The 24,705-nt window shown below is 35.9% G+C and overlaps 1 protein-coding gene across 5 annotated transcripts in view; it reads left to right on the plus strand.

Annotated features, from left to right (window-relative positions):
• The window catches only part of PTPRK (protein tyrosine phosphatase receptor type K), a 565,370-nt gene that overhangs the window by 282,802 nt on the left and 257,863 nt on the right, over window positions 1-24,705 (plus strand). For all 5 annotated transcript variants that reach the window (XR_009543738.1, XM_060167237.1, XM_060167239.1 and 2 more), the window contains exons 4-5: window positions 7,908-7,989; window positions 10,507-10,622. Coding sequence is in view for 4 of the 5 variants with exons in the window: in XM_060167237.1 (XP_060023220.1) it covers window positions 7,908-7,989; window positions 10,507-10,622 (198 nt within the window). In the remaining variant the exon portion in view is untranslated. The remainder of the gene's footprint in view (window positions 1-7,907; window positions 7,990-10,506; window positions 10,623-24,705) is intronic.

Consider the following 24,705-nt stretch of genomic DNA (forward strand, 5'->3'; position numbering starts at 1 on the left):
TGTAACCTGCTGCTCTTATTATACAGATCTTATAATATCTCACAAGTGTTCTAGCTTTATATGTAAGCATCTCACCTTCTGACCATAACATAAATTAATCTCTTTCTACTTGATTAATTTCACTGAGATCATCCATCAGCCTCATGGGGAGCATCCGTTGATCTAACCGTCTGTCTTTTGCTAATTCATCAATTTGCTCATTGTATCAAAATTTGATTTCTTTGTAATCTCTTTTTGGTCACATTTTCTATTTCCATAAACTCCTTGATTCTTTTTTTTCTGTCTACTTTTTATGAACTTAAAATCAAGCAAATTCTATTTTAAATAGAATCACGCTCCATGGTAGATCAGGATCACTAGAAAAACACAGTCACTAACTTCAGATGGGCCCACAATACTCCTGGAGATCCTATCACATTTTTCTTTTCAATTCCTTTTCTCTTCTTCTGTCCATTCTACTCCATTCATTTCTCTCCAAACTCCAACCACTCCTCCTTCCCACTAGCCCGTCCCTTGTAGCTGAGAAAACTGAGGCCATACAGGAGAAACTCCCTTATCTAGCAATCCTACAAATCCTACTCATATCTTCATTCATCCTCTCCTTCTTTCCTCATGTTATAAAAGAAGTAGAGCCCCTCCTCTGACCTGTGATTTGGATCCAGTGCTATCCTATCTCACATTAACAGTTATTTCTCTCATGTACACTCAAACATTCCCTTCAAATTGAATCATCCTCATCAACTTCAAAACATCTAAGTGTTTTTCATCCTAAAAATGATAATAAAAAGTTGAATGCTTCCCTTGACCCCATATCTTCTTCCATCTTTGGTTAGATTTCTCCACCGATTCAGGCATACTTCCTGTAGGAGGGTTACAAACATCTCCACTCCTCTGCTCTCTTCATTATTATCTAATATGGTTTCCATTTCTGTTACTTCATATGATGGTACTTTATTTGGTCACTCTTAATCACAGTGTTACATATAAGGAGTGGTTTTGTTCCAGCTTTACTGAGATATAATTGACATATAACATTATGTAAGTTTAAGGTGTACAATGTGCTGATTTGATACAAGTATGTATTGCAGAATGATTACCACTATAGCATTAGCTAACACCACCCTGTCACATAATTACCATTTCTTTTTTGTCGTGGGAACATTTAAGATTCACTCTCTTAGCAACTTTCAAGTATGTAATACAGTAGTTTTAAACACAATCACCATGCTATACATTAGATCTGCAGGAATTATTCATCTTATAACCAGAAATTTGTGTTCTCTGGTATGACATCATTTATATGTGGAATCAAAAAAAAAAAAAACCTCAAAGAAACAGAGGCTAGAATATTGGATACTAGGGTCTGGGGTTTGGGAGAAGTGGGGATATGTTGTTTACAGTGTACAAACTTCTAGTTATAAGATATATATGAGGGTATTTTTAATCTCCATCTTACTTAGTGTTTGATCGGCATTTGGTCCTGACATCTCTTCTCCTTCAGATATTCTTTTATTGGCTTTTATGATACCATGTACCTCCATTTCCCTTTTTTATCTCTACACACTTTATTTTTTCTCAGTTTCCTCTGTCTTTTTGTAGGCTTATCTTCCTTTATCCTATCAGGGTGAAAAGTATGGCAAAAACAGAGAAGGTGGCTTGGGATGGATCCTTGAGAATCCAATGTTTAGAGTTTACATGAGATAAAGAGAAGTCATTATTATATTTATATATTATAAATTATAAATATTATATCTCTTTACATGAGACAAAGAGAAGTCATTAAATTATATTTAATGATGCTAACATACTTATGTTCATGTATATTATACATTGTGTGTGTGTATATATCTATGTATAATTTGTTATTGTTGTTGTTCAGCTAGCATCTATTGAATGTCTGCTATGTGCCAGGTAGTAAGAATAAGCTTTGAGGACACAAAGTTGAGTCAAGCACAGCTCCTACTTTGAGGCCTCACATTGACATCAGAGCACTGATATGGATGGACCTGCAGCTTTAGTAATGTTGGTTAAGATGACTGTTTTATTCAGGTGACTATTTTATTACAGATGACTGTTTTATTCATTATCCAAATTTGGACCGGGACATATAGAAATAAACCTATTTCTATTCTGTAGGTTTTCATTTTGTTACATTTATTCTTTGAAGGCAAATGTGTAATTTACTTTGAACTTTACATTAACTATATTCAGTGTTTAAAACTTCAAATCACAGAAAACATATTTGAGGAGGTTTATGGGAATGAAATACCAGTTTATTCTAAGGTTTTTAAAATTTTTTTTAATTTTCCAAATTCAGGGCAGAGAGTTAAGTTTTTGAAAAGGGAGGAGGGAATGGGAAGAAATTTCATTTTAGTACATATGTCCTTTATGGATATTTTCTTCCCATGATGGCAGTGGTGCCCCTTAACCTGGAATGCTTACCGTGTGCCAGGAGCTGTGCTAAATGGTTCACGTGTGTTATCTCATTTAATTCCCCCTTAACCCTGAGGTGGATACTAATAGTTTCTTTTTATAGAAAAGGAAACTTAGGTTTAGACTGTATATCAGTTAAAGTTACATAAGTAACTTTACATATGTTTTTCTATAAGTTAAAGTTAACATTTAAAGAATGTGAACTCAACGTATATCTGACTTTGGAGCCTACACTTTTAACACTGTGATATATTGAAAGAAAATTAAGTGCAAGTTTTTATTTCAGATTTTTCTCATATCCATAATGTCTTGTCTTACATGGCATTCCATATATCATTTAATCATTTCACATATACCATTCAATCTTCACAACAAACCTGAGTTATGGGCAAGGCCAGTATTGCCCATCTGAGGCTCTGAAGACATGGTTAAATTAGTTGCCTGGGTTACATGTGATAGCAAACCAGCAACCAGAGCCCAGGCTCCTTACTTTGAGTTCAGCTTTCCATTGTATGAGGTACTTCTGCGTTAATTCAGTTTGCCAAAAGGTAAAGTTGTTCTTGTTCTTTAGGGTTCGCCTCCTCCCCTCCTTTAATTTGACTTGACTTCACTTATTTAGTTAGTAATCCAAGAATGTTGCTAGAGTAGCAAAAATTTGATTAGAATCATCACCTTCAGTATTTCAGGTAACAGAGTGGAGTGGAAACAGCATGAAAAGCAGAGCCCTTTCATTCTGTTCTCAGGCTGACCTCCTGGATGGGTTCAAGTTGACATCTGGTATGGCTTCCCTTGCTGTCTTCTCCTGGGAAGCCCTAGTTTTCTATTTGACACCGAGCATTAGCTCTGATCTGAGCCTTAGCCCAAGTAAGTTTTGCATAATTAAGCTATTGAGATTGGTTTTCCCTGAGTGGACAGAAGAGACTTACAAGGTGAGGGCTCTGATAAAGTGATAAAGCTGATTAGATACTTAACAGTAAAGGAATCTGATCTTAGAAATTTCCTCTTGCTCTAGTTAATGAGGCAGAGACAACACTTAGGGAAAATGAGTCACTAAAAAGAGAAACATTTTTATTTTCTTTACTAAAGAACCAATTCTTTCACTCCCTTTTAAATCAAGGCCTAACTTTATTGTCCAGAATAAAGCTCAATTTAAATGAACAAATAAGAAACTTTTCCTCAGGGGTGTAGTAAACATATTTAAACTTACCACCTACCAAGTAAAACAATTCGAGAAAGTAAAACTAAGATAAGCATAGAATTAAAATAATTTAATTAATGCTGACTGTAACAAACCTGAAATAATTAACTGATTAATTATTCAGCTGTGTGGTCTATTCATAAGACTGTATTTTTTCCAAAAATAATTTTCTCATTTTTTCTTTCTATACTTTCCCTTTCCTTGAACTACCATTCGAGCAAGTAAAACTTGTTTTCCTGGAATATACTTATACAAATGTCCTATATTAACAATGTTCATAATCTTACCTTTTGGTTTATTTAGCACTTTTACAGATGCTACTGTTTAATCCTCACAAAACTTTGTAATGAAAGCTGCATTATCTCCATATTATGGGGTTGGGACTTGGCTCTTAAAGGTTATGTGATTTGCTCAAGAATTTGTAAATAGGAGAGTTGTGTGTCAAATACAAATTTTCTCACCCCCAAGAAAGTGGCCTGTACCACAATTGCTCCAAGTTATACATTATTTAAAGTCTCTACTTCCCTCCTCTATTTCTTGCTAAACCTTTGTTCCAATATTTAGAAAGTGACCTGACAGTTGTTATCATATCAAATACCTTCACATGAAATGCAAATGATATGTATACACACACTCACGTATACACACACTCACACATACACACACATATATTTCTGTCTTTATAGGTTAGCCCTCCTTTCATCATGAAATATTTGTCTTCCCCCAAAAACCTCATTCTCCTACTTCTCAGCTTTAACTTATTCCAGGGAAATTAATAGTCATAAAGGGCAAACTTGAAGTAGAAAAGAACTAACACAGGAGGTAGCTTATGATGGGAGTGATTGGAGGGGAGGTGAACCATCCACCCAGCCTGCTGTGTCCCATTGTCATTGGCTTTGGGGTGGCTGTAGATATGGTATGAGAATGGGAAGGATGTAATGCTGATTGATGATACTGCTGTTTAGTCAATAGAATATCTAATTAATTTGCTATTTAAAATAACACTTTAAAAATTTAACATATTAGACTTTTAAAGGAAATTTAAAGTCTATTTAAATTAAATGTTCTACTGTGTTTGTTTCTTGATCTTGAGAGGAAGTGTAGTGAAGTTGATGGAAGATTAGATCCTGGAGGTTGACTTGGGTCCATCCCTGACTCTACGACTTGTTAGCTGTTAGACTTTGGTGCAGTCAATTAACTTTCTTTAAATTGAGGATAAAAATAATAACTACCTCATATGATTGTAGTGAAGATGTAATGAATTTGTGTGTGTGCAGAGAGAGAGAGAGAGAGAGAGAAAGAGAGGAGGGAAACAACAGCAGCTGTGAGCATGAATGAGCATGCTCAGTTAGAACAGTCTCTTGAGTATAGTAAGAGCTCAGTAAAAACAATCAAACTTATCCCCCTCCACTTTAGTAAAACTGTGTCAGAAGTTACCAGAGAACCCTTAATGGCTAACTTTAATTGATACTTTTTTAGTTTTCCTTGACCTCTCTCCTACAGCTCATGTTTTTTTGCTGTAGTCTGCATCTATTTTATTCAGACTCTTAAATTTCTAGTTTGTTGTTCTATTTTTACACAGTTACAGCAAGCTTCATTGTTTTCACTTTCTCCCATAGAGGCCCTAAATCTGTGCTGAGCTAGAACCACAGCCTGTTTCCAGAATTGGCAAATAGTCCCATGGGAAAGAAGATCCTGGGATCACACTCGAGAGATCCTGTCCTCCTAAAATTTGTGCTCATCTAGATGCCATTGTTTATGCAGATATCTGATGTTTTAAAATTATGGTCATTGTAATTTATCTGGCCTTTTCTAATCCTTTTGGTGGGAGTGTTGACCTGCCTGACTGGGGGGAGTGCCTTCCTCCACCCTTCTGTCTGAATCGTACTTTGTTGGCCTTACTTCTGCTGGCTGTCTTCTTGCCTTCCATTTCATGGTTTGCTGCTTTTTATCTTCTATGCCATCTTACTCACCAATCCCTGTAACTTTCAAATCTATAGCTTACTCACTGCCATGATGATGACTTCCAAATCTATAGCTTTATTTTAAACCCATCTCTTCTCTTTGAGATATATCTGTCTAGTTATCTCCTAAGCATTTACCCCATATGTATCCTAGGCTAATGGAATCTGAAATGTCTGAAATGTACTTAGTTATCTTCTCCCTCAAATTTGTATCTTTTTCTGTATCACGTGTTCTGGCTAGGGATCCTGATAGTGTTGGGTCATGGGGTAGGCTGCCCCAAAATGTGCCTCAACGGTATACTGATTATTTTCAATTAGTTTCTTAAGAAATGGCCAGTGCAAGAGGGACACTCTGACCCTTCTTTCTGTCTTTCTGAAAACAGGAAATAAATCTCTCATGTGAAAGGTGTACCCCCTGCATCTGGAAGTAGAAGAACACCCTTATCACTCTTATCTCTTAGCAGAGATAGAGAATGCGGAGCTGAAAAGTCTGTGTAAACAAACCTTGCTACTTCACTAATTTACTACCCCAGGTCCAAACTCTGTTTAGGTTCTTCACTAATTGAGCACCCAAAACTATTTCCTGTCACTTCCTCACAAATTTATTGTTTTTTTGTCTAAAAAGCATAAAAGCTACCTGCTTTGGCCACTTCTTAGGTGCCATTTCTATGAGACCTGTGGGAAGTTTCCTCCTTCTTGACAACAGACAATAGCATTATCTACCTAAGGGCCCAGGCCAGGAATGAGAATTTTCCTATTATTTCTAAACAACTAATGAATCAATAATTTCTATTTTGTCTGTTTCCTTAGTATTATTTCTTTTATCTCTCCTTTTTCTTCTCATCTTTCTGTGTTCACTGTTACTAGCATATTATTTGTCTGTTTCTAGTCTTACCTTCTTTGGGGCCATCCTCCACCTTTTAGCCAAATATATTTATATTTATTTTTATTTTTTTAAATTTATTTATTTATTCATTTATTTTTGGCTGCGTTCGGTCTTCGTTGCTGCACGGGCTCTCTCCAGTTGCGGCGAGTGGGGGCCACTCTTCATTGCAGTGGGCGGGCTTCTCATTGCAGTGGCTTCTCTTGTTGCGGAGCACAGGCTCTAGGCGCACGGGCTTCAGTAGTTGTGGCACGTGGGCTCAGTAGTTGTGGCTCGTGCGCTCTAGAGCACAGGCTCAGTAGTTGTGGCACACAAGCTTAGTTGCTCCATGGCATGTGGGATCTTCCCAGACCAGGGATCGAACCCCTGTCCCCTGCATTGGCAGGCAGATTCTTAACCACTGCGCCACCAGGGAAGTCCTGAGCCAAAAATATTTGTAATACACCAATTTGATTATATTTTATTCCTACTTTAAATATCAATTTCCAATATGTTTCCTAAAACGTTTTGCAAAACAGTCCAAAGATAACCTATGTCTCTCCATGAATAAAGGAGCCCATAGTCAAATAAAATGTTGAAATGTGGCATGCTTAATCCGTTTTCTCTTGAAGAGTCACAGCACATGTTACTAAGGGAAAGTCTTTACGAAGTTCTGTGATTGACTGTAACAACAAAATTCTAAAACATTAGCTTATATCTGAACATTGCTTTTTAAAAATATATTTATTAATAATATATATATTTAATATATATATTTTTAATTGATTAATCATTGACAGGATATACTCCTGACTTCACTCCCATGGTATTCAAAGTCTTCCATGCCTACTTCTCTAATTTCATCTCTTCCCTCTTGAGTCTTTGTAGCTATACAGATTACATTCATTTGGTTTCCCAAACACAGAGTTCTGTTCTATTCCATTGTACATGGTTCCTTTTGCCTGGAGTAACACTAATCTATCTGATGACCTCTGTCTTTGAAAATTCAGCTCTTTAAAAGCTTAGATCAGTTGATGTCTTTGCTGGTTAGCATACTGCTTGGCACATTTGTAGGTGCTCAATATATGTTAAATAAATAACAAAAATGGAAAAAGTCAATAAGGGAAAATTTAGAGATATGAGATTTGCTATATCTGCCTATTCATTCTGCCTGTATATTGCCCATTCAGGAAATCTACAACACTTAATAATAGTTGCTTAAGAAATTTAGTGAGAACTGCTTGACCTCAATAATTTAATTGCTCTTCAAAAAAATGTTGTTTACCTGTACAAGGTTTAGGAAATTACTCACATTATAAGATGAAATTTTAATTCTTATTGGACGAAAATTAAATTTTAATTTTCATAAGTGTGTTATAGCTATTTTTCTTTCACTGTGAAAATTCCTTAAAAATGATTGTTGTAAGTATTTTCTATTTCTTCCTGACAGGTAATATTTGAAGCTGAAGTCTCAGGAGGAAGAAGTGGTTATATTGCCATTGATGACATCCAAGTCCTGAGTTATCCTTGTGGTAGGTTGTGATTAAGAACTGTATTTTTCTATATCCTTTCAACACTTGTCTTATATTGGTAGTGACTATTGATTATCACTTGGTCATTGCTCTCTCTTTTGTTGTTGTTACTCCTAGCCTTTTGTTCAGTTTTAAAAGAACACTGAAATATTTCTAGAGTTTTTGAATCAAATATTTTTCAGACTTGTACTACACATGTTAAAGGATTCTTTTAATTAATTACTGTTCAAAAGAAAACCACAGTCCCAAAATGGCGTCACTCATGCTAAAAGTTCATAATACAAAACCTAGATTTATACCTGATCCAACTGCAGTTTCAGTTTCTTCCAGAAATGTTATCTTAATTGACTAGTCTGGATTTCATGGTCAAGCACCAGTAGGATAATCTGTCCTGTGATCCGTCTCCATCTCCCAGAGGAAGAAGAGGTGATCTGAATCATAAAACCCTTGCTGTTCCTTTTCTTCCTCAAAGAAGATGTCCTGACCTAAAAAGAATTACTTCTTTTCTTTTTGCTAGTAGCTCCCTTGCCCCACTCTTCTTCTCATAAAAACCTTCCATTTTGTACAACCCCTTTGATCTGTCTTATAGTTAATAGTTGGGATGCTGCCTGATTCATGAATCCCCTAATAAAGCCTGTTAGATCTTCAGTTTATTTAGTTGACATTATTTTTGACAGAAAAAATTAAAAATTAAAAATGTAAATGAAACTCTAGGTAGGACTCGTTCCATCTTTTGGTATTATTAAATTGCCTAGGAAAGCAAAGAATAACAAATCAGTTCAGTGAAAAGAAAATAAGAAGAAGCCTCACCAACTTATGTGATCTGCTAAGTTGAAAGTTGGGGTGAAATGAAGAAAATGAATTAACTCATCTTATTCCAAACTTAAGACTAAGTTTTTAATGTCATAATAAATTTCTGGCTAATTCATATTAAACAACAAAACAATAGAAAGCACACAAAACAAGAAACTCAATTTGTTAACACATAGTTTGGTATGTCCTTAGATGCACATTGATTGGTCTTCAGATGGGGTAACTACTTTTGTGTTTATATCACATACTCTGAAAGGCAATTACTGCATGCATTCAGTAGAGCCAGGCATAAAACGGTTGGTATAAATTCAGACTTAAGCTATATCTCCCAACAGCAGTGATTTATAGGGCCCATGCATTCTAGATGATCTGTTCAGTAACCCTCCTGGTGGAAATTCTCTAAGACTTTGTAAGCAGCATGCACAGGGGGCACCGTACCAGGGGCCAAGGCTCCTCCTCCTGCTAACTGGTTGTCAAACCCTAGTGTGCCTCAGAATCACCAACTGGATGTGGCAAATCACACATTGCTTGGCTCCTCACCGGGTTCTGATTGTTCCCAGGTGATACTAATGCTGATCGTCTTGAGTTCACAATTTGAGAACCACTGTTCTAGCTTGTGTTCTAGTGCAAGCATTCCTTTTTCTGAAGCACCTACTGAGGTGAGGCACTGGAGAAGGATGTAGCAGGCAAAGGTGAAATGATTTATTACATGTGGTGTATTCTAAGAAAAAGGAGAAATTATCTCACTCAAAGTTCAAGCTGGTTTACTAAACTCCTTCAATCCATTCATATATGAGAACGGTGTTTCCATCTACTGTTCACTTACACTTCTTGAAAGAAGATATTAAAGAAAGGCTTTCATGAGTAAACAAGTTAATAAATACAGAAATTGAGCACAACAGTAGTTTCATTGTGATATGATCCTTCATGCACTATCTTTACTCACTGAGGCTTAGCTTTTCCCGTTTATGTTTTCTTTCAGTTGAAAACCTGAATAAGCTTCAGTTTTAAAAGGTAATTATAGAGAATGCTTGTTTGACAGTCATGTAACTCATGTATATTTTGATGGCAGTCATCACTTTTTTGTTGGTCTAATATTTCTTTTGGGTAACTTTCTTAGGACTATGAAGGAATAGGAGGTGGATTTAACAACAGTTAAGCTAATACTCTGAGAGGAAGAAAAACAGTCCCTTACCTTGTTCTTTGAAGTACTAGAGGATTATAGTTATTGAAATTTCTTTAGAAAAGAAAAGAAAGATGTAACTGCTTAAATTGTAACTTAATAGTTTAACAGCCATGTATATGTCAGTTTTTGAGCTGTCATTCTGTGTTTTTCTTATAGTTTTCTATTATGCTCTGCTTTGTGCCTATTTGATCTCTTTTGTTTGCTTTGACTTGTAACTATTATTATCACCCGTATGCAACGTGCTACAGGGGTCCTCCAGCAGTAATCGTTGGGTGCTCACTCTGTATAGAATTGCTCTAGCAATTATGGGGCGATACGTAATAAAGCTATTTAAAAAAGAGAACTTAGCGTGAGAGAGGCAACAGTGTCTTTCAGCACAGAGAAAACTGAAATTTTCGTCCATACCACATTAGTCTTGGCCAAAGGTAAAAGTATGAACAACATTATTCTGTTGGGAAAAAGTAACACGGCATGTTTTCTTCATGTGGAAAAAAGTAAGTTTTTTCTTGTCTTCACAGATAAATCTCCTCATTTCCTCCGTCTGGGGGACGTAGAGGTCAATGCAGGGCAGAATGCTACATTTCAGTGTATCGCTACAGGGAGAGACGCTGTACATAACAAGTTATGGCTGCAGGTAAGGCCGCATTGGCAGCTGAACTAAAGGGTACCCTTGATTTTTTAAAAATCACATATTCTTTTTCCCTGTATATGTGTGTGGGGGGGTGGGGGGTGGAATATGTGTGTGACAGGTTGTCTTTTGTGTAGGTTTGATTTAATTCGCTGCAGATTCATTTCAGATATTTCCATTTTTGGAATATGAATAAAAATATAACAGTGTATAGTTAATAAGTATTTGGGTGAGTTACTCATTAACTCCTTAGAGAATCATAATTCTCTAATGTTATGTCCAAACTGTAAAAACAATTTTTCTAGATCCATTCAAAATAGGAAAAAAATGAAAAATGTCTCATTTAACATTTTGAAAACAACTTACAAGAGCATAGTACTTAAGCAGGAACTGTCATACTCTGATAAAGTTTTCAAAAGTATTTTAAGAAACCTTTGGGAGTATTTCTGGAAATGTGAATTGGAAGAGAGCCAACTAAAATTGTTTTTCAGGATTTTTGTGTATAAGGGTTAATCACAGATCTGAGGACAAGATATTTGCCTTGCACATATTAAATCCGCAAAAAATGTGTATTTAATGAATTGCAGTTTAGCATACATGTTGGGGAAATGTAAATGGTGCATACAAAGAGCTTTAAAAGAATCTGTGAGAAAACAGTGACTAAGGAATGTGCCATATCCTCAGAGAATATCTGTCAATCCTGGGACAGAGGTGGGTGGGGAGGTGGGAGGAGCTAAGAGCAACTAAAGCCTTGAGGCTGGACCTAGGGCAGAATATTTGAAGCTAGAATGTAAGAAATAATATTCTCTGAGCACCTTTATTATTATTATTATTTAATTCTGTTTGCATCAGAATGAGGAAAGGGATTTAATTAGTTAGAATTTTAAATTCCTGAGAATGCCAATAGAGACCAAAAAGGAAAATCATTAGCTTAGTTTCTTGAACATAGACATCAGGCTTTATTTTATGATATCTTTAGAGAGAGAAAATTAGTGTCAAGGATCATCATTAGGTTTCAGGAAGTTGGGATCATAATTATAATCAATGATTATTGAAATCATACCAGTATAATGCCTGATATTGTACTGGGTGTTATAAATGTGTTTTTTCATTCAATTCCCACATCCAATCGGATGTTATAACAGATGTATTTCATATAAATCTAATTATAGCTACTTTTGTAATTTATTTAATATGTGCATATCAGGATACCATCCTGAATACGTGAAAAGGAAATGTACTCTCTCCTTTTTACCCTGTGATTATGCTAATTTCCACTACAGGTATTTAAATATAAGATAATTCTTCCTGTAGAGTGTATTGTATAATGTACAAATTGTTTCATCATCTAAACATCTAGTTAGAATCCCTCTTACTTTCTCTCTCAGCCTATATACTGATAGTATTAAGAATGTGTTTAGATATATTTTCTAATTACTTTGCTAGTCATTTGTCATTTAGGTAGAGACATTTTTGGCATTTAATTTTTATTGTTACCTATATAGTCTTGTCTTGGAGAACCAGAGACTCTGCAGTCTGCCCCTGGGTTTACGCCCCAGGATTTAATGGGACGTTGAAATAAAAAGGGTTTTGTGTACTTAGACACCAGCTGCCTTGTGGCAACAAAGACTTTCTGGCCCCGCTGGTCTGAGTGGGTTGCAGTCAAAATACTGCTCATTTATTGTTTGTTTCTTACTTTTGTAAATTGGCTCATTTCATTATAGTTTTAAAAAATTTTTCTCTTGCCATTTTTTAAATAAAGATGAGAGATAAAAATATTCTGTTCAATTTCTGTTCTGCTTTCTTTTTTCTCCTCTTCTTTCTCTTTACATTTTCCAAGGTGAATTTATATATTTCTCATCATTTTGACATTGCCCAATTCTTCAATAATTTACATGCTTATTCATGAAAAAGCTTTTCTGCCTTTTTCAATAATACCACTTAAATTACCTTAACTTATTCCCTTGAATCATTCTTCTCCATATTTAAGAAACATTGAAGATTATCAATTGCCTGGTTTAGGGTTGTTTTCAAATAAATAAGACTGAGACATAGAGATAAAGGTGTAGATATATAGATGTAATTGATATGTGTACATCTATAGAGTGAGTGAATCAGAAAGTGGCCAATGATTAAAAAAAATGATCCATCTTTTGCTGAAACTAGTAGAAACATAATAAAGGAAGAAGAATCTTGATTCGGCAATGCATCTACAGGCCAACACACACAGATAGATGTCAAGTTATTTTTGCTTGGTGTAGAACAACTTCCTAAAGGTCAAGGGGCCCAGTTCTTAATTCTAACTCTTTAATTCTTATAACCCAGTTAATTATATTGGCTTAGAGAATTCATTGAACTTTTCCTGACCATAGATTTTTTTATTTATTAAAGGAGGTGTGGGTAGAGACCAAAATCCCTTCCAGCTGTAAGATGCTAAACCAGGTCTCTACATTATTTTTGATGGTCTGAGACATGGCTTTGATCACCTTTTTTTTGTTTCATGGAGGAATGTAAAATTTTTTTTTTTTTTTTTTTTTTTGCTGTACACGGGCCTCTTGCTTTTGTGGTCTCTCCCATTGCAGAGCACAGGCTCCGGACGCGCAGGCTCAGCGGCCATGGCTCACGGGCCCAGCCACTCCGCGGCATGTGGGATCTTCCCGGACCGGGGCATGAACCTGCGTCCCCTGCATCGGCAGGCGGACTCTCAACCACTGCGCCACCAGGGAATCCCCCTAAAATTTTTAAGTTATTAGTTTTGTGTGGGAAAAAAATCATTCCTCAAATTAAGTATCATTGTGAGAACAACTGCTTAAAGTCTCTGCTGACTGCTGTGAACGAATGTACTCTGAAGTAACTCAGAATGAAAGGTCTTTGCATCCTATTACAAAAGTAATGGAATAATGGAGTAGCTGTTACACCTGCCATGGTCAGGTGTAATAAAAATGGCCATCAACTTTTTATGTCCTCCAAATCATTTATATAATATAATAATATTGAGCTTCAATTGGTAAATGTTTGAATATGGTGTAAAAGACCAAAAACTAGAAAGCTTCCAATTTTCTATTTTAAATGAAAAATGGTACACTACAACTGCCATGAATACCTGATAGTATATGACATTCAAAGTAATTTATGTATAGAAATACATTTAGAGAATAACTTCGCACTTGTTTATTGTCTTTAGCTTACAGTTCATATTTCAGTCATTTTTATTGTTTAAAATGACATACAAATTAGGTAAATTAAAGAATGGAGCATAAAAAAGCAAACACTTAGTGACTTACCTGAGATAATCTGGGATAGTCCATAAGACATATCATAGTGGGTCTGCTATATCTTTAGGGAGTGTTCTTCTTGTTTTTTTAATATTTATTTATTTAATTTATCTTTTTGGCTGCGTCGGTTTAGTTGCCACACAGAGGCTTTTCTCTAGTTGTGGTGTGCAGGTTTTCTCTCTCTAGTTGTGGCGTGCAGACTCCAGAGCACATGGGCTCTGTAGTTTGCGGCACGTGAGCTCAGTAGTTGTGGTGCGTGGGCTTAGTTGCCCTGTGGCATGTGGGATCTTAGTTCCCCAGCCAGGGATGGAACCCTCGTCCCCTGCATTGGAAGGCAAACTCCTTACCACTGGACCACTAGGGAAGTCCCTTTACAGAGTTTTCTTTCCTGCAAGATCTCAGATTATAAAATTAGAGAGTCTTAAAAGAAGGTCATTCACTCTAGACATTTAGAAAACAATGACAAAATACATAAGCCAAATTAACCTCCTTGCACATGCTGAGCAAACTACTGATGCATAAAACAATATGGATGAATGTTTTTAAAAGTCCATTGGTGTAGCATTATGCATAATGTATATAGCACAACCAAAAGAAATACCTTCAATAAAATATATCATGCTCTAGTGTAAAAAAAAAAAAGTCCATTGGTGTCAGCAAGCTATAAATCTGGTGAAATCATGAGGTTTTGTGGGATGTAGTTTAAAAAAGTATGTTATGCAGTTCATATTGGATAAGGGAGTTGGGATAAAGTCTTTAGTTGCTCCTAGAGAATTTCCAAATTCATTTTCTTTCATAACGCTCAGTGAAGTAGCTTGCATTCTAGATATGAACACAACTTTTTTTTTTCAGCTTACAATTTGCAGTTTTCCCCACATGAACAGATGTTTTATAATGCTTACAACAAGTTTTAAAACTATACCATTTTGTGTTCCTAAGGAAGCCCCAATGGTAGAGAATTTGTGGATCATAACTTAAGGCTTATGATAAAACCCAGGTTATAGGAAATAAGATCATCAGTGAGATTTTAATGTACAATTTAATGTTTAATGTTTTTCAGTGTTCAATTTATAGTGAAATAAAATAATAAAAATGTCTGTTTATATTCCTGAGAGGTACCAGATAATTTTCTCACAGGAAAGAAAAAAAATAGGTTATATATGTTCGTGGGTTAAAAATTTTAGTCACGTCCTTTTTATTTCAACACAATAATATGGATAGTAGATAAAGTGATCGCAGGAAAAAGTGAATATATAAGGGAACAATAACGTATGACACAGAAGTTCCACTCCTGAGTAGTTACATAAGAGAAATAAAAGCATGTGTTCACAAAAAGACTTGTGGAAGAATGTTTATAACAGCTTTTTTATTCATTACAACCAGTAATTGTAAAGAACCCAAATGTCCGTTAACAGGAAAATGGATAAACAATTTGTGGTTCATTCACACTACTCAGCAATAAATTAGAAAGCGTGCACTACTGATACCAGGACTTATAAAGCTCAGCAATGTTATGCTTTCTGGAAGAGAAGAGACACAAAAGAGTGCATGACTCTCTAGATGCTAATCTATGGTGCTAGAAATCAGAACAGTATTTGACTGGGGTTGGGGGGTGATTAGGAACCGGAAGTGAGCAGGGAAACTTTTTGAGGTAAGGTAAATGTCATATAGCTTTATTGAGGCTTTGGGTCTATGGGTGTATATACATTTGTCAGAAGTTAAGATTTATCCAATTTGCTGTATATAGTTTACTTTAATAAACCATGAATGAGGAGAAAGTGAGTATATGAAACATTTCCTCAAATACCCAAATCACTGGCAGTACTAATCATGCTGTAGATCAGCGGTCCCCAACCTTTTTGGCCCCAGGGACCGGTTTTGTGGAAGACAGTTTTTCCACGGATGTAGGGGGTGCGGTTCAGGTGGCAATGCGAGCGATGGCGGGGATGGTTCAGGTGGCAATGCGAGCGATGGGGAGCTAAGCCTTACCAGTCCGTGGCCCGGGGGTTGGGGACCCCTGCCGTAGATGGCGATAGCCTAGTACAAACATTACCTGCATTTTTGTCCATCTTGTCCATTTGAAGTCATTTGATTAGGTTCAAGGGTGATTTTTAATCATCAGTGTAAACTGAAATATAGAATAAAGCATGTTCTGAGTGTTCTATTATCAGAACACGTTATAACGTTCGAGGATGTGAAAGAGTTGAAACAGGAGTTGGACTGTAACTTACAAATTAGTATTCTTTCATGAAGGTCCAGTGTAAGTGGACACCTACATGACAAGTCAAATAGAACCCATTGCTGGAACATCTGTCAGACCATATGCTTTGGCCTCAGGTTCAGTGTAGAAACTAAAATGCTAATGACTCCATCCATCATTACAGAGCTTGGTGGGCATGTATCATTGGGTTGGACAGAGAAATTCAACAGTGAAGTTACTGAAAGCAGGGAATTGTGTGGGGAGATTTGGTGGCACCGTTCATTTTGGTGAATTGAAATGAGGCTGTTTAATGTGTGACTGGTAATTCTATGCAGATTGCCATCAAAGCTGTGGCAGTTGGGCCAGTCTTTCAGTAATCTCCCCAGGTGCTGACACGGTGCCTCCTGAGTAGGCCTGCCAAAACAGGAAAGTCAGCCATCACTTTGCCCTTGGTGAGGCTCGTCACTGCTAATGTAGTGTGATACAGCTAGTTTCTCAGCCAAAGGAAATGTCATTCCTTCTGGAGCAATAGATAATTAAGCAATACATTGAGAGTAAAATTAGTATAATTAGGTGCAGATTGCTCTAAAAAACAACCAGAGAGAGGCTGACCTTTCGCAGTACCAACTGTTGCCAGCTGAGGGTCAATGAAAATGGTTGGTCTGAAACTTCTGGCCATAAAGTGTTTTATCTATCCAGGCAAATGTAATAGCCTTGTTCCTATACTACATGGGAACATCGTCATGTAGCATTGGAAATGAGAAGCATGATTTTTTAAAAAATGAATAATTTGAAAGTACAAAAATTTTATCTGGTGAAATATATCACTACAGTGTTTCAAAGGCCAACTAGTCATTGCTCACAAAGCTCTTTTTGATGCTGCCATGCTATAGTATTTTCCTGTATCTATTTATACTGTCATATGAAGTGCCTGGAACCTTGTATCATGTTTAATTTCCACAAGAGATTTTACTATCCCTGAAACTATTTCTTTTTGAGAAAAAAAAATCTGGTAATTTTCCATTTATTATAATGAAGGGAAAATGTTGGAGGGAATTAATCTATGCCTAGAAACATGCAGTTTACAGTGGGCAATTCATTGAGAAATAATTTGAGAGGACTATTTCAAAGCCAAACTGATTAAACATTTAATATATGATCAGCTCACATTGGATACCGTGGGGGTGGGGAGAGAAAGGAATGAGATAATGTGAAATTGTCCTAATGTCTAGACTTGGTGAAAGTTCTGACATTTTCGAGATTGGCCCTAAGAGTGGCTGACACATATCTGAAATATTAGAATAACAAAAGGCAGCATATAATTACTAGGACATTTGGTAAAGTTGAAGAAATGATGTCAGAATGGCTAAAGGTACATCGTATATATATATCTTGAGATTTGTGGGAGACTGGATAAGTTTCTTAAACTTTAGAATATTGGGAATATACAGGAGGGATTTAGTTTGTTTTTTATAGATAGTAAAGTACAATAATAACTAGTGGCTGAAGCTATTTGGTGAGAGATATAGCTGATTATGAGAAGACCTTTGTAATTGTAGGGCTACTGAAACCTAGAATGAGCTACTGTAGGAGGTAGTAAAATTAGGGGAAGTGTCCAAGCATAATCTGGTTAAGTACTTGCTAGAGATGTAGAGGACATTTAAGCATGAGGCTGAATGCTTTTTTAAGATCCTTTCAGCCCTGAGAGATGCTTGTATAACCGAATAAGAAAAGATCATATGGAATCTAAGCCCAGTGCTTTTTCAGAGTTGAGAGAGAGCATCACAGACTGAAGTGTTTGGTGAAATCATTAAAGAAGATTTGATAGAGTCTTTGAAGGACATATAGGACTTGAATAAGCAAGGATTAACTGGGCATGGTTATCACTGCGGTTTAGTGTATGTGTGTGCTGGTGGGGTAGGAACATCAGGAGAAGAATCTTCTTGAAGTGTAAGGTTCACAATGGGAAGTTGAGGTAAATATAGTTTATGGGAGGGTTGGGACTAGGCCATGATGGAGACAAAAGCAAGAAAGAAGCTACTGCTGGCAGTACAGACATCAAGTAGTGAAGGCCTAGGATTGGACAGTGCCGGTGGATTTGGAAAAAATGTGAGGAGGGGAGGAGAGGGACCAATGAAAGAAGACACAGAGTTTGGGTCTGGTTGGTACCAGGTGAAAGAATTTGGAAGAGTGAAATAATAAAGATGGCTTTTTAAATTTCCTCAAACGTTTATTTTTTACAGCCAGTCTGTGAATTTGTTTTCTCATTTTCTGTCTGGGAACTAATTTACCTGCTCAACACATTTGTTTACTTTTTGCCCCTTCTGCCTTGATAATTGCATATGAGTTTTCCTAAATAGGAGTGAAAAATGAGGAGACATTCCCATTCCTTTTGACTCTTTAGCCTTAAAAAAATTTTACCAAGACAGTTTGAAGCTTGTGGCCAAATTAGAAACCTCTGGGTGTTCCTGATTTCACTTAGGAGAATTCATCTGTGGGAAGGCTGTTGGTGCTTTCAGCCTTGCCTTCTGTATCTTGTGGCTCACAGAACAGGACCCGTGTCAGAGAAGAGTATTAACCATGTCTATTGTGCTTTCCTGACTCCTTGTAAACTGATAGATGAACGCTAGCCTGCTACTTAATTCTAATTTTCTCTGTTTATCCTGTTTAAGCATTAGTGATTTTTTTTCTGTGTATATGCTGATTTACAATTAATTCTGCTCCACTTAAGAGACCATGTTCTATTTGGTAGCTAATGGCTATCACTCTTATCAGTCCTGCTTTTCCTGAGGACCTTGTTTTATTTGAGTTCATGGCATTATATTCTTCCTTCATGGCTTCATGTAAAGAATTATAATCATTGGTCTTGAAGTAAAATCACTGACCAAGTATCATGGATTGTAATGTTTATCTTTTACCCTTGGCATTTTGGGTGTGTATTTATGTAACAATGAGCATCAGAAAGTTTAATCATATTTAAGTTTTAGAACTTCCAAATATTCCTGAGGTCATTTTGGTTGGCTTTGTGTGGCTTTCTACCATAAACAGTTCAGTGCCTTAAAGATACGATGCATTCTTTTCCTTCTTCAATAATTCATAAACTCTGAGTTTGTTGTCTACAGATTACATAATTGACCATAAATGAATGATGTGTGGAATAGTCTTTATCTTCTTTATGTATGCCTGGAACATGACTCGAAAGGCCTGGCAGTCATAGAAGCTCAAGGATTTCTTCTTATCAATATCTATAAATAACAATTTACTGCTTTTTCTGTACAAGAATAATGCACTCTCCTACTGTTCTCAGAGCTGCCCTTTCAGTGTTTTTCAGGTCACGTCAAGCACTTTACAACTTTCCATTGAGCTCCTGTGATCAGTGTTATAACATGGGGCTCTGGCAGTGGGCTGGGTTTCTTCTTTATGAAAAGCAGTCTGATTTAAAGATAGTATATTTATAAAATTCTTTTATTTGAAAATAAAACATAGAGAAAGCCTCACAAAAATGAAAAACTATGACTCAGTGAATTTTTATGATACCCACCACACAGGTCAAGAGAAAGGCTTTGCCAGTCATCGTAGAGGCTCTTTCCAAGTGGTCCATCCCAGACACAAATGAGCCATCTCTCTACAAATGATAAGTTGTAGCCTACCCCTACAAATAATAATTATCATGACTTTCAGCCCTTGTATTTTTTTCCACTTACATATATTTAGTCTCCTTAGATACTATAGATTAGTCTCGTCTATTTTTAAAAATATGTCTTTTAGAATCCCTTTAATCTGTGTGTTTGTCCTCTCTTGTGTTTGTCACAATTTATCTGTTGAGGAACCCAGGCCATTTGACTTGTAGTTTTCACACAGTCTGCATTTTACTGATTGCATACAAATGTCCTCTTCAGTTCAACATGTTCCTTTGAGTTTCCTGAAAATTGGCAGCCAGATCTAGAGTCAAGTTTGATCCTGTGGCAGTGCTAGAGGAGGTGCATGGTGTGATTACCAGAGGCACAAAATGTCTCCTATTTCTTTTTGTGATTCTGATACCAATTGATGCTTAATGCCTATATTAATTCCTGGTGGTTGTAAGTTGTGATATTCTAATTTTATTATTTCTTTTGTATTTTGTTTAATTAATGAAGACACACTTATCATCATCTCCTATCTGGCTGCCCAGTGTCATAGTTCATTTTAGGAAGGGCATGGTAACTTCTCAAATCTTTGCTTTAATTATTGGTTTTCAATATAATTAGTTGGTTCCTATCATCCTCCAAAGGTGACTGATTCTTCTTCCTCTTTTTTTAATATCAAGAACTTATGGATTTAGGCATATTTAATAGACTTCAATTCATTGCAATTAATACTATTTTTAAGACTCAAATCATCCCAGGTTGGCTCCAGTGTCCATTTGATATAACTTCAGTAATCTTCGATAGCTTTCTTGTATTGCTATCTGATGTCAGTGTCATCTTGCACATTTTCTCTTTCAGACCTGGTGCCCTGTTTTACAATTTTGAGAAATTATATTTCAGGCCCATTATGTGAATGCTGAGGGGTATTCATTGCTAGATCTTTTCAGTGAACAGAACTAAGAAAAATATACATATATATTTAAAGGTAAAATAACTATTAGTTTATATTGATATTTCAAATTCAAGCCTAAAGTTTTTCACTTAATGTTTTCTTTATTACAGTTTGTCAGTTACATCTTTTTTTCCACACTAATATTTTTGGTTCTCAATGACACAGAGAAAGAGACAATTACAATATCCCATAATCACTCATTTTAAAATCTCATGTTATTTTGAATACTTGTACCCTATCTCCATTGTTAGCATAGAGCCATTGCATATTGTACTCTCTCCCATTTAGCTCTTATTTGGTGTTAGTTCTATGTGTAGCTATGTTTTTTAATGTTCATCATCAGTATGTATGTCATGTCTTAGTAATTTTGGTTGTTTGAAACTTATTTTCTGGGAGATTCCACAGGAATAAGCTCATGTAAATAATATTCCCTGAGTTCTTGGATGTTGATAATAGTTTATATGTGCCCTTGGTTCTTATGTCAATTTTGAAGGTTATAAAATCCTTCATTTGCATTTTCTTTCCTTGAGTAACTTAAATTGTTACTTCATTTTCTTGTGGCATAAAGCCTTGCTGTCAAAGTCTGATAATAAATTTTCTTTTCCTTATAAGTCTCCTACCTGCTTTTCTAGATAGTCAAAGGTTTTTTTTTCTATTTCTTTAAAGATTTTAGTTTTGTAAGAATCTATATCAAGGTAGCAAATACATGGTTACCCAGAACTTAAACTTCTGTAGGTATTTGATCAAGAATATCTATCTAATGGTGATATTTTGCATATCTCTGTTACTACATCATGCTATGGACTAGCATTGTCTTCTTTACCAATGACACTGGAGTTCTTTGTACCTTTAATCAGATTAGAGAACCAATTCCAGAAAACCCAGAACCAAACCAAATCAGAAAACTCATCCCTAAAATTCTTTTCCTCCAGAACCATTTCTGGTAACAAAATCATCTCTGTTAGTCAGTGTTCAAACATGAAAAGCAGATCAGAAGGAGAGATGATAGATAGATAGATAGATAGACAGATTTTTTTTTTTCAAGAGATTTGTTGCAAGGAATTGGTTTATGTTATTGTGGAGCCTGGCTGGGCAAGTCTGAAGTCTGTAGTCAAGCACTTCGAGAGGGCAGGCTGGAGTATTCAGGCACAGACTGAAGTTGCTCTTCACAGGTAGAATTTCTTCTGCTTCAGGGAAGCCTCAGATCCATTCTTAAGACTTTTCAACTGATTGAATCAAGTCCACCTAGATTATCTAGGCTATTCTCCCTTACTTAATGTCATTTGGGTATGGACTTTAATCCCATCTGCAAAATACCTTAGTAGAGACACCTAAGTTAGTGTTTTGATTGAATAACTGGGGACTGTAGCCTAGTCAAGTTGATACATTAAAAGACCATTAAAAGACCATTAAAAGACCAAAAGATATTGTTTTGATTATTATCTTCATAATATTGCTATTACCAGGATTTGCAGTTAGAACTTTTGCACAATTGTCTCACCTAATATTCTCAGCATCTCTGTTGAATAAGCTGTTACAAATTGATATCCCCATTTTTAGATGAAAAGGCAGAGATTTGAGAAGTGACGAGAAACTGTGAAGCTAATAAATAGTCATTGCAGGACTAGAACGTAGGTATCATCTCCCATAGTTCCGTCTACTTACTCTGCCCTCTTGTGTGGCTCCTCGTATTGTTCACCTTGTCCCAATATTGCAAAAACACCTTCACTTCTTAGGTCAAAGTTCATTTTCTTGTTTAATACCTGACAGTTTTTGTGAAACTTGGTTAGTTATCCTGATGCTAGTAATTTGCTATTGCCAGCACATTTTTACCCTGTGTTATATCAGAATTACAATATTTGCCTCCTCTTTCTTTTTCTGTGTCAAATATCATTTGCCTTGTTCAGTACTTTCATTGCCGTACAGTAAATATGTTGTGAACTTAGTATTGTAATTTTAGGGTAATTTCTCCTAGAGGACTGCTATTTTCTTTTGGTTTAATCTATATAATAATCAATATAATAATATAATATATAATTTCTAACGGATATAAATGAGTGCTTTTCTCAAAATAGTAACAGTGTTTCTAATTTTAGAAATTTATAAATTTCTAAACCTTTAAGTTTGCCATGATCCTTCATTTTTCTAAAATTCTTTAATTGTTCAATAATAATGATGATGATGATAGCTTTATCATACCTATGAGAAAGAAAAACATTTCCTATGGCAGACAAGCCCCAATAAGGAACCCCCAGGTCCTTGGAATTAATTTGGCTGGATTGTTGTATGAGTCACATCAACCCTACTTAATTATAGTGTGCAAATTTATAGACGTTAGTTTTGGAAAAAGGGCAAGTACTGACAAATTATATGCGGTCCTCTTAATATTATTCAATAGGAACTTAAATACCAAACATAGGAAAACAGTCTCTTTCCAGTTTCTCCAACTCTAAGAGGATGGAGGAGACCTGTATCATTATGTGCCCAGGAAAGGCAGTGAAGAATAAATAAAGCAATAAATGTAATTTAATTTTTTCTTCAAGTCAATAGAGTGAAATAATCTCTGCAAGGGTTCTAAGTGCTGCATTATTGAATTTAAAATTAAATTGGATTAATTCTATTCCTCAAGCTTTGAAAAGAGAAGCTGAAATAAACTCTTCCATATTTTAACCATATCACATTAGCTTTTAGGATTTCAAGTTGAAAGTAAGTAATAGAAAACCAAACGTATTACATCACTTAACAGGAAGTCCAGAAATAGGGGGGCTCTAAGAGCTGTTGACACCATTTTATTTTATTTCAACTTTAAATTTTTCTCAAGAGCACAAAGTAAGGGTTTATTAAGTGGTAGTACACTCTCAGGGGGAGAGTGGGCAGACTCAGGTGAGTAGCTGCCGACACCGTTTTAGAGACGTGATCAAGAACCTGATCCTGTCTTTCTCCTCAATGTGCGGTCCTCAGCATTTTAGTCATGACATTGAGAAAAAGAAAAGAGGACCCACTGTGTTTTCTCTAGAAGTGAGGAAACCTTTCTGGAAATGACTTGGCTTATTCCTATTATTTCTCATTGGCGAGAATCACACCCATTTTTAGACCTGTCAGCTTTTCATGGGAACAGGACCTCCATCATGTTTTCAACCAGTGTCTCAAGCTGAAATATCTTGATGCATAACCAAGGGATCTTGTAAAAATGCAGGTTTTGATTCAGTAGATCTAGAGCGATCTCTAGACTTTGCATTTGTAACAATCTGACAGGTGATCCTAATGCTACAATTTATTATAGATACTGTGAACTAACCAATATTACCACTACACTACTTTATGCCAGGAACTGAACTTGTCAAATAAATACTGCATGCACCCTGCATGATGAAGCTTACTTAGTTTACTAGTGGAGTCATAATAGTAATTCCAGTGACTTGCCTAGAGTTACTTGGTAAGTGACGAGTCTCAGCAACCTGTACTGGAGACAGAATAAATAAGAAAGCATGACAAGGATCTGGGGAGGAAGGGAGAGGAATGAAAAAACAAAGTGCTAGGTTATAATCCTTGGATCATATAATTTTGTGGTTCATTCTTAGTATTTCTCAGGGTTGGGGATTTTGAAATGGAGAATCACATAAAAATCTCAAAGCAGGATACAGAGCCGGGAACTGAAGAATATAAGGTAGAAAACTATATGCAAACACTGCTGTATAAGAGATAAATTTACCATTACTTCTTATTTCCTTCTTCCATAGCCCTGCCTACTCTGCTCAATTGATAGCTTGTAGGCAGGCAAAGACCTATTAGTTTGGATTATAAAAGAAAAAGTTATTATTTTTGACTTCTGAAATATACATATCATGAATTGCTACTTTGAAATGTAATGCCTTACTGAAAGTAAATAAAGCAAATGAAGTAAATAAAGCAATGTCTAATATAGTAGATTACATTTCTCATTGATACAATGCATTGATCAAGGCTCAACAACAAATAATCAACTCACTGGACTGTACCTATGATATGAATGAAACGAAAAGCAGCTTTGGTTTAT

The sequence above is a fragment of the Lagenorhynchus albirostris genome, chromosome 12, assembly GCF_949774975.1.
Source record: "Lagenorhynchus albirostris chromosome 12, mLagAlb1.1, whole genome shotgun sequence".
In the NCBI taxonomy this organism is placed as follows: domain Eukaryota; kingdom Metazoa; phylum Chordata; class Mammalia; order Artiodactyla; family Delphinidae; genus Lagenorhynchus; species Lagenorhynchus albirostris.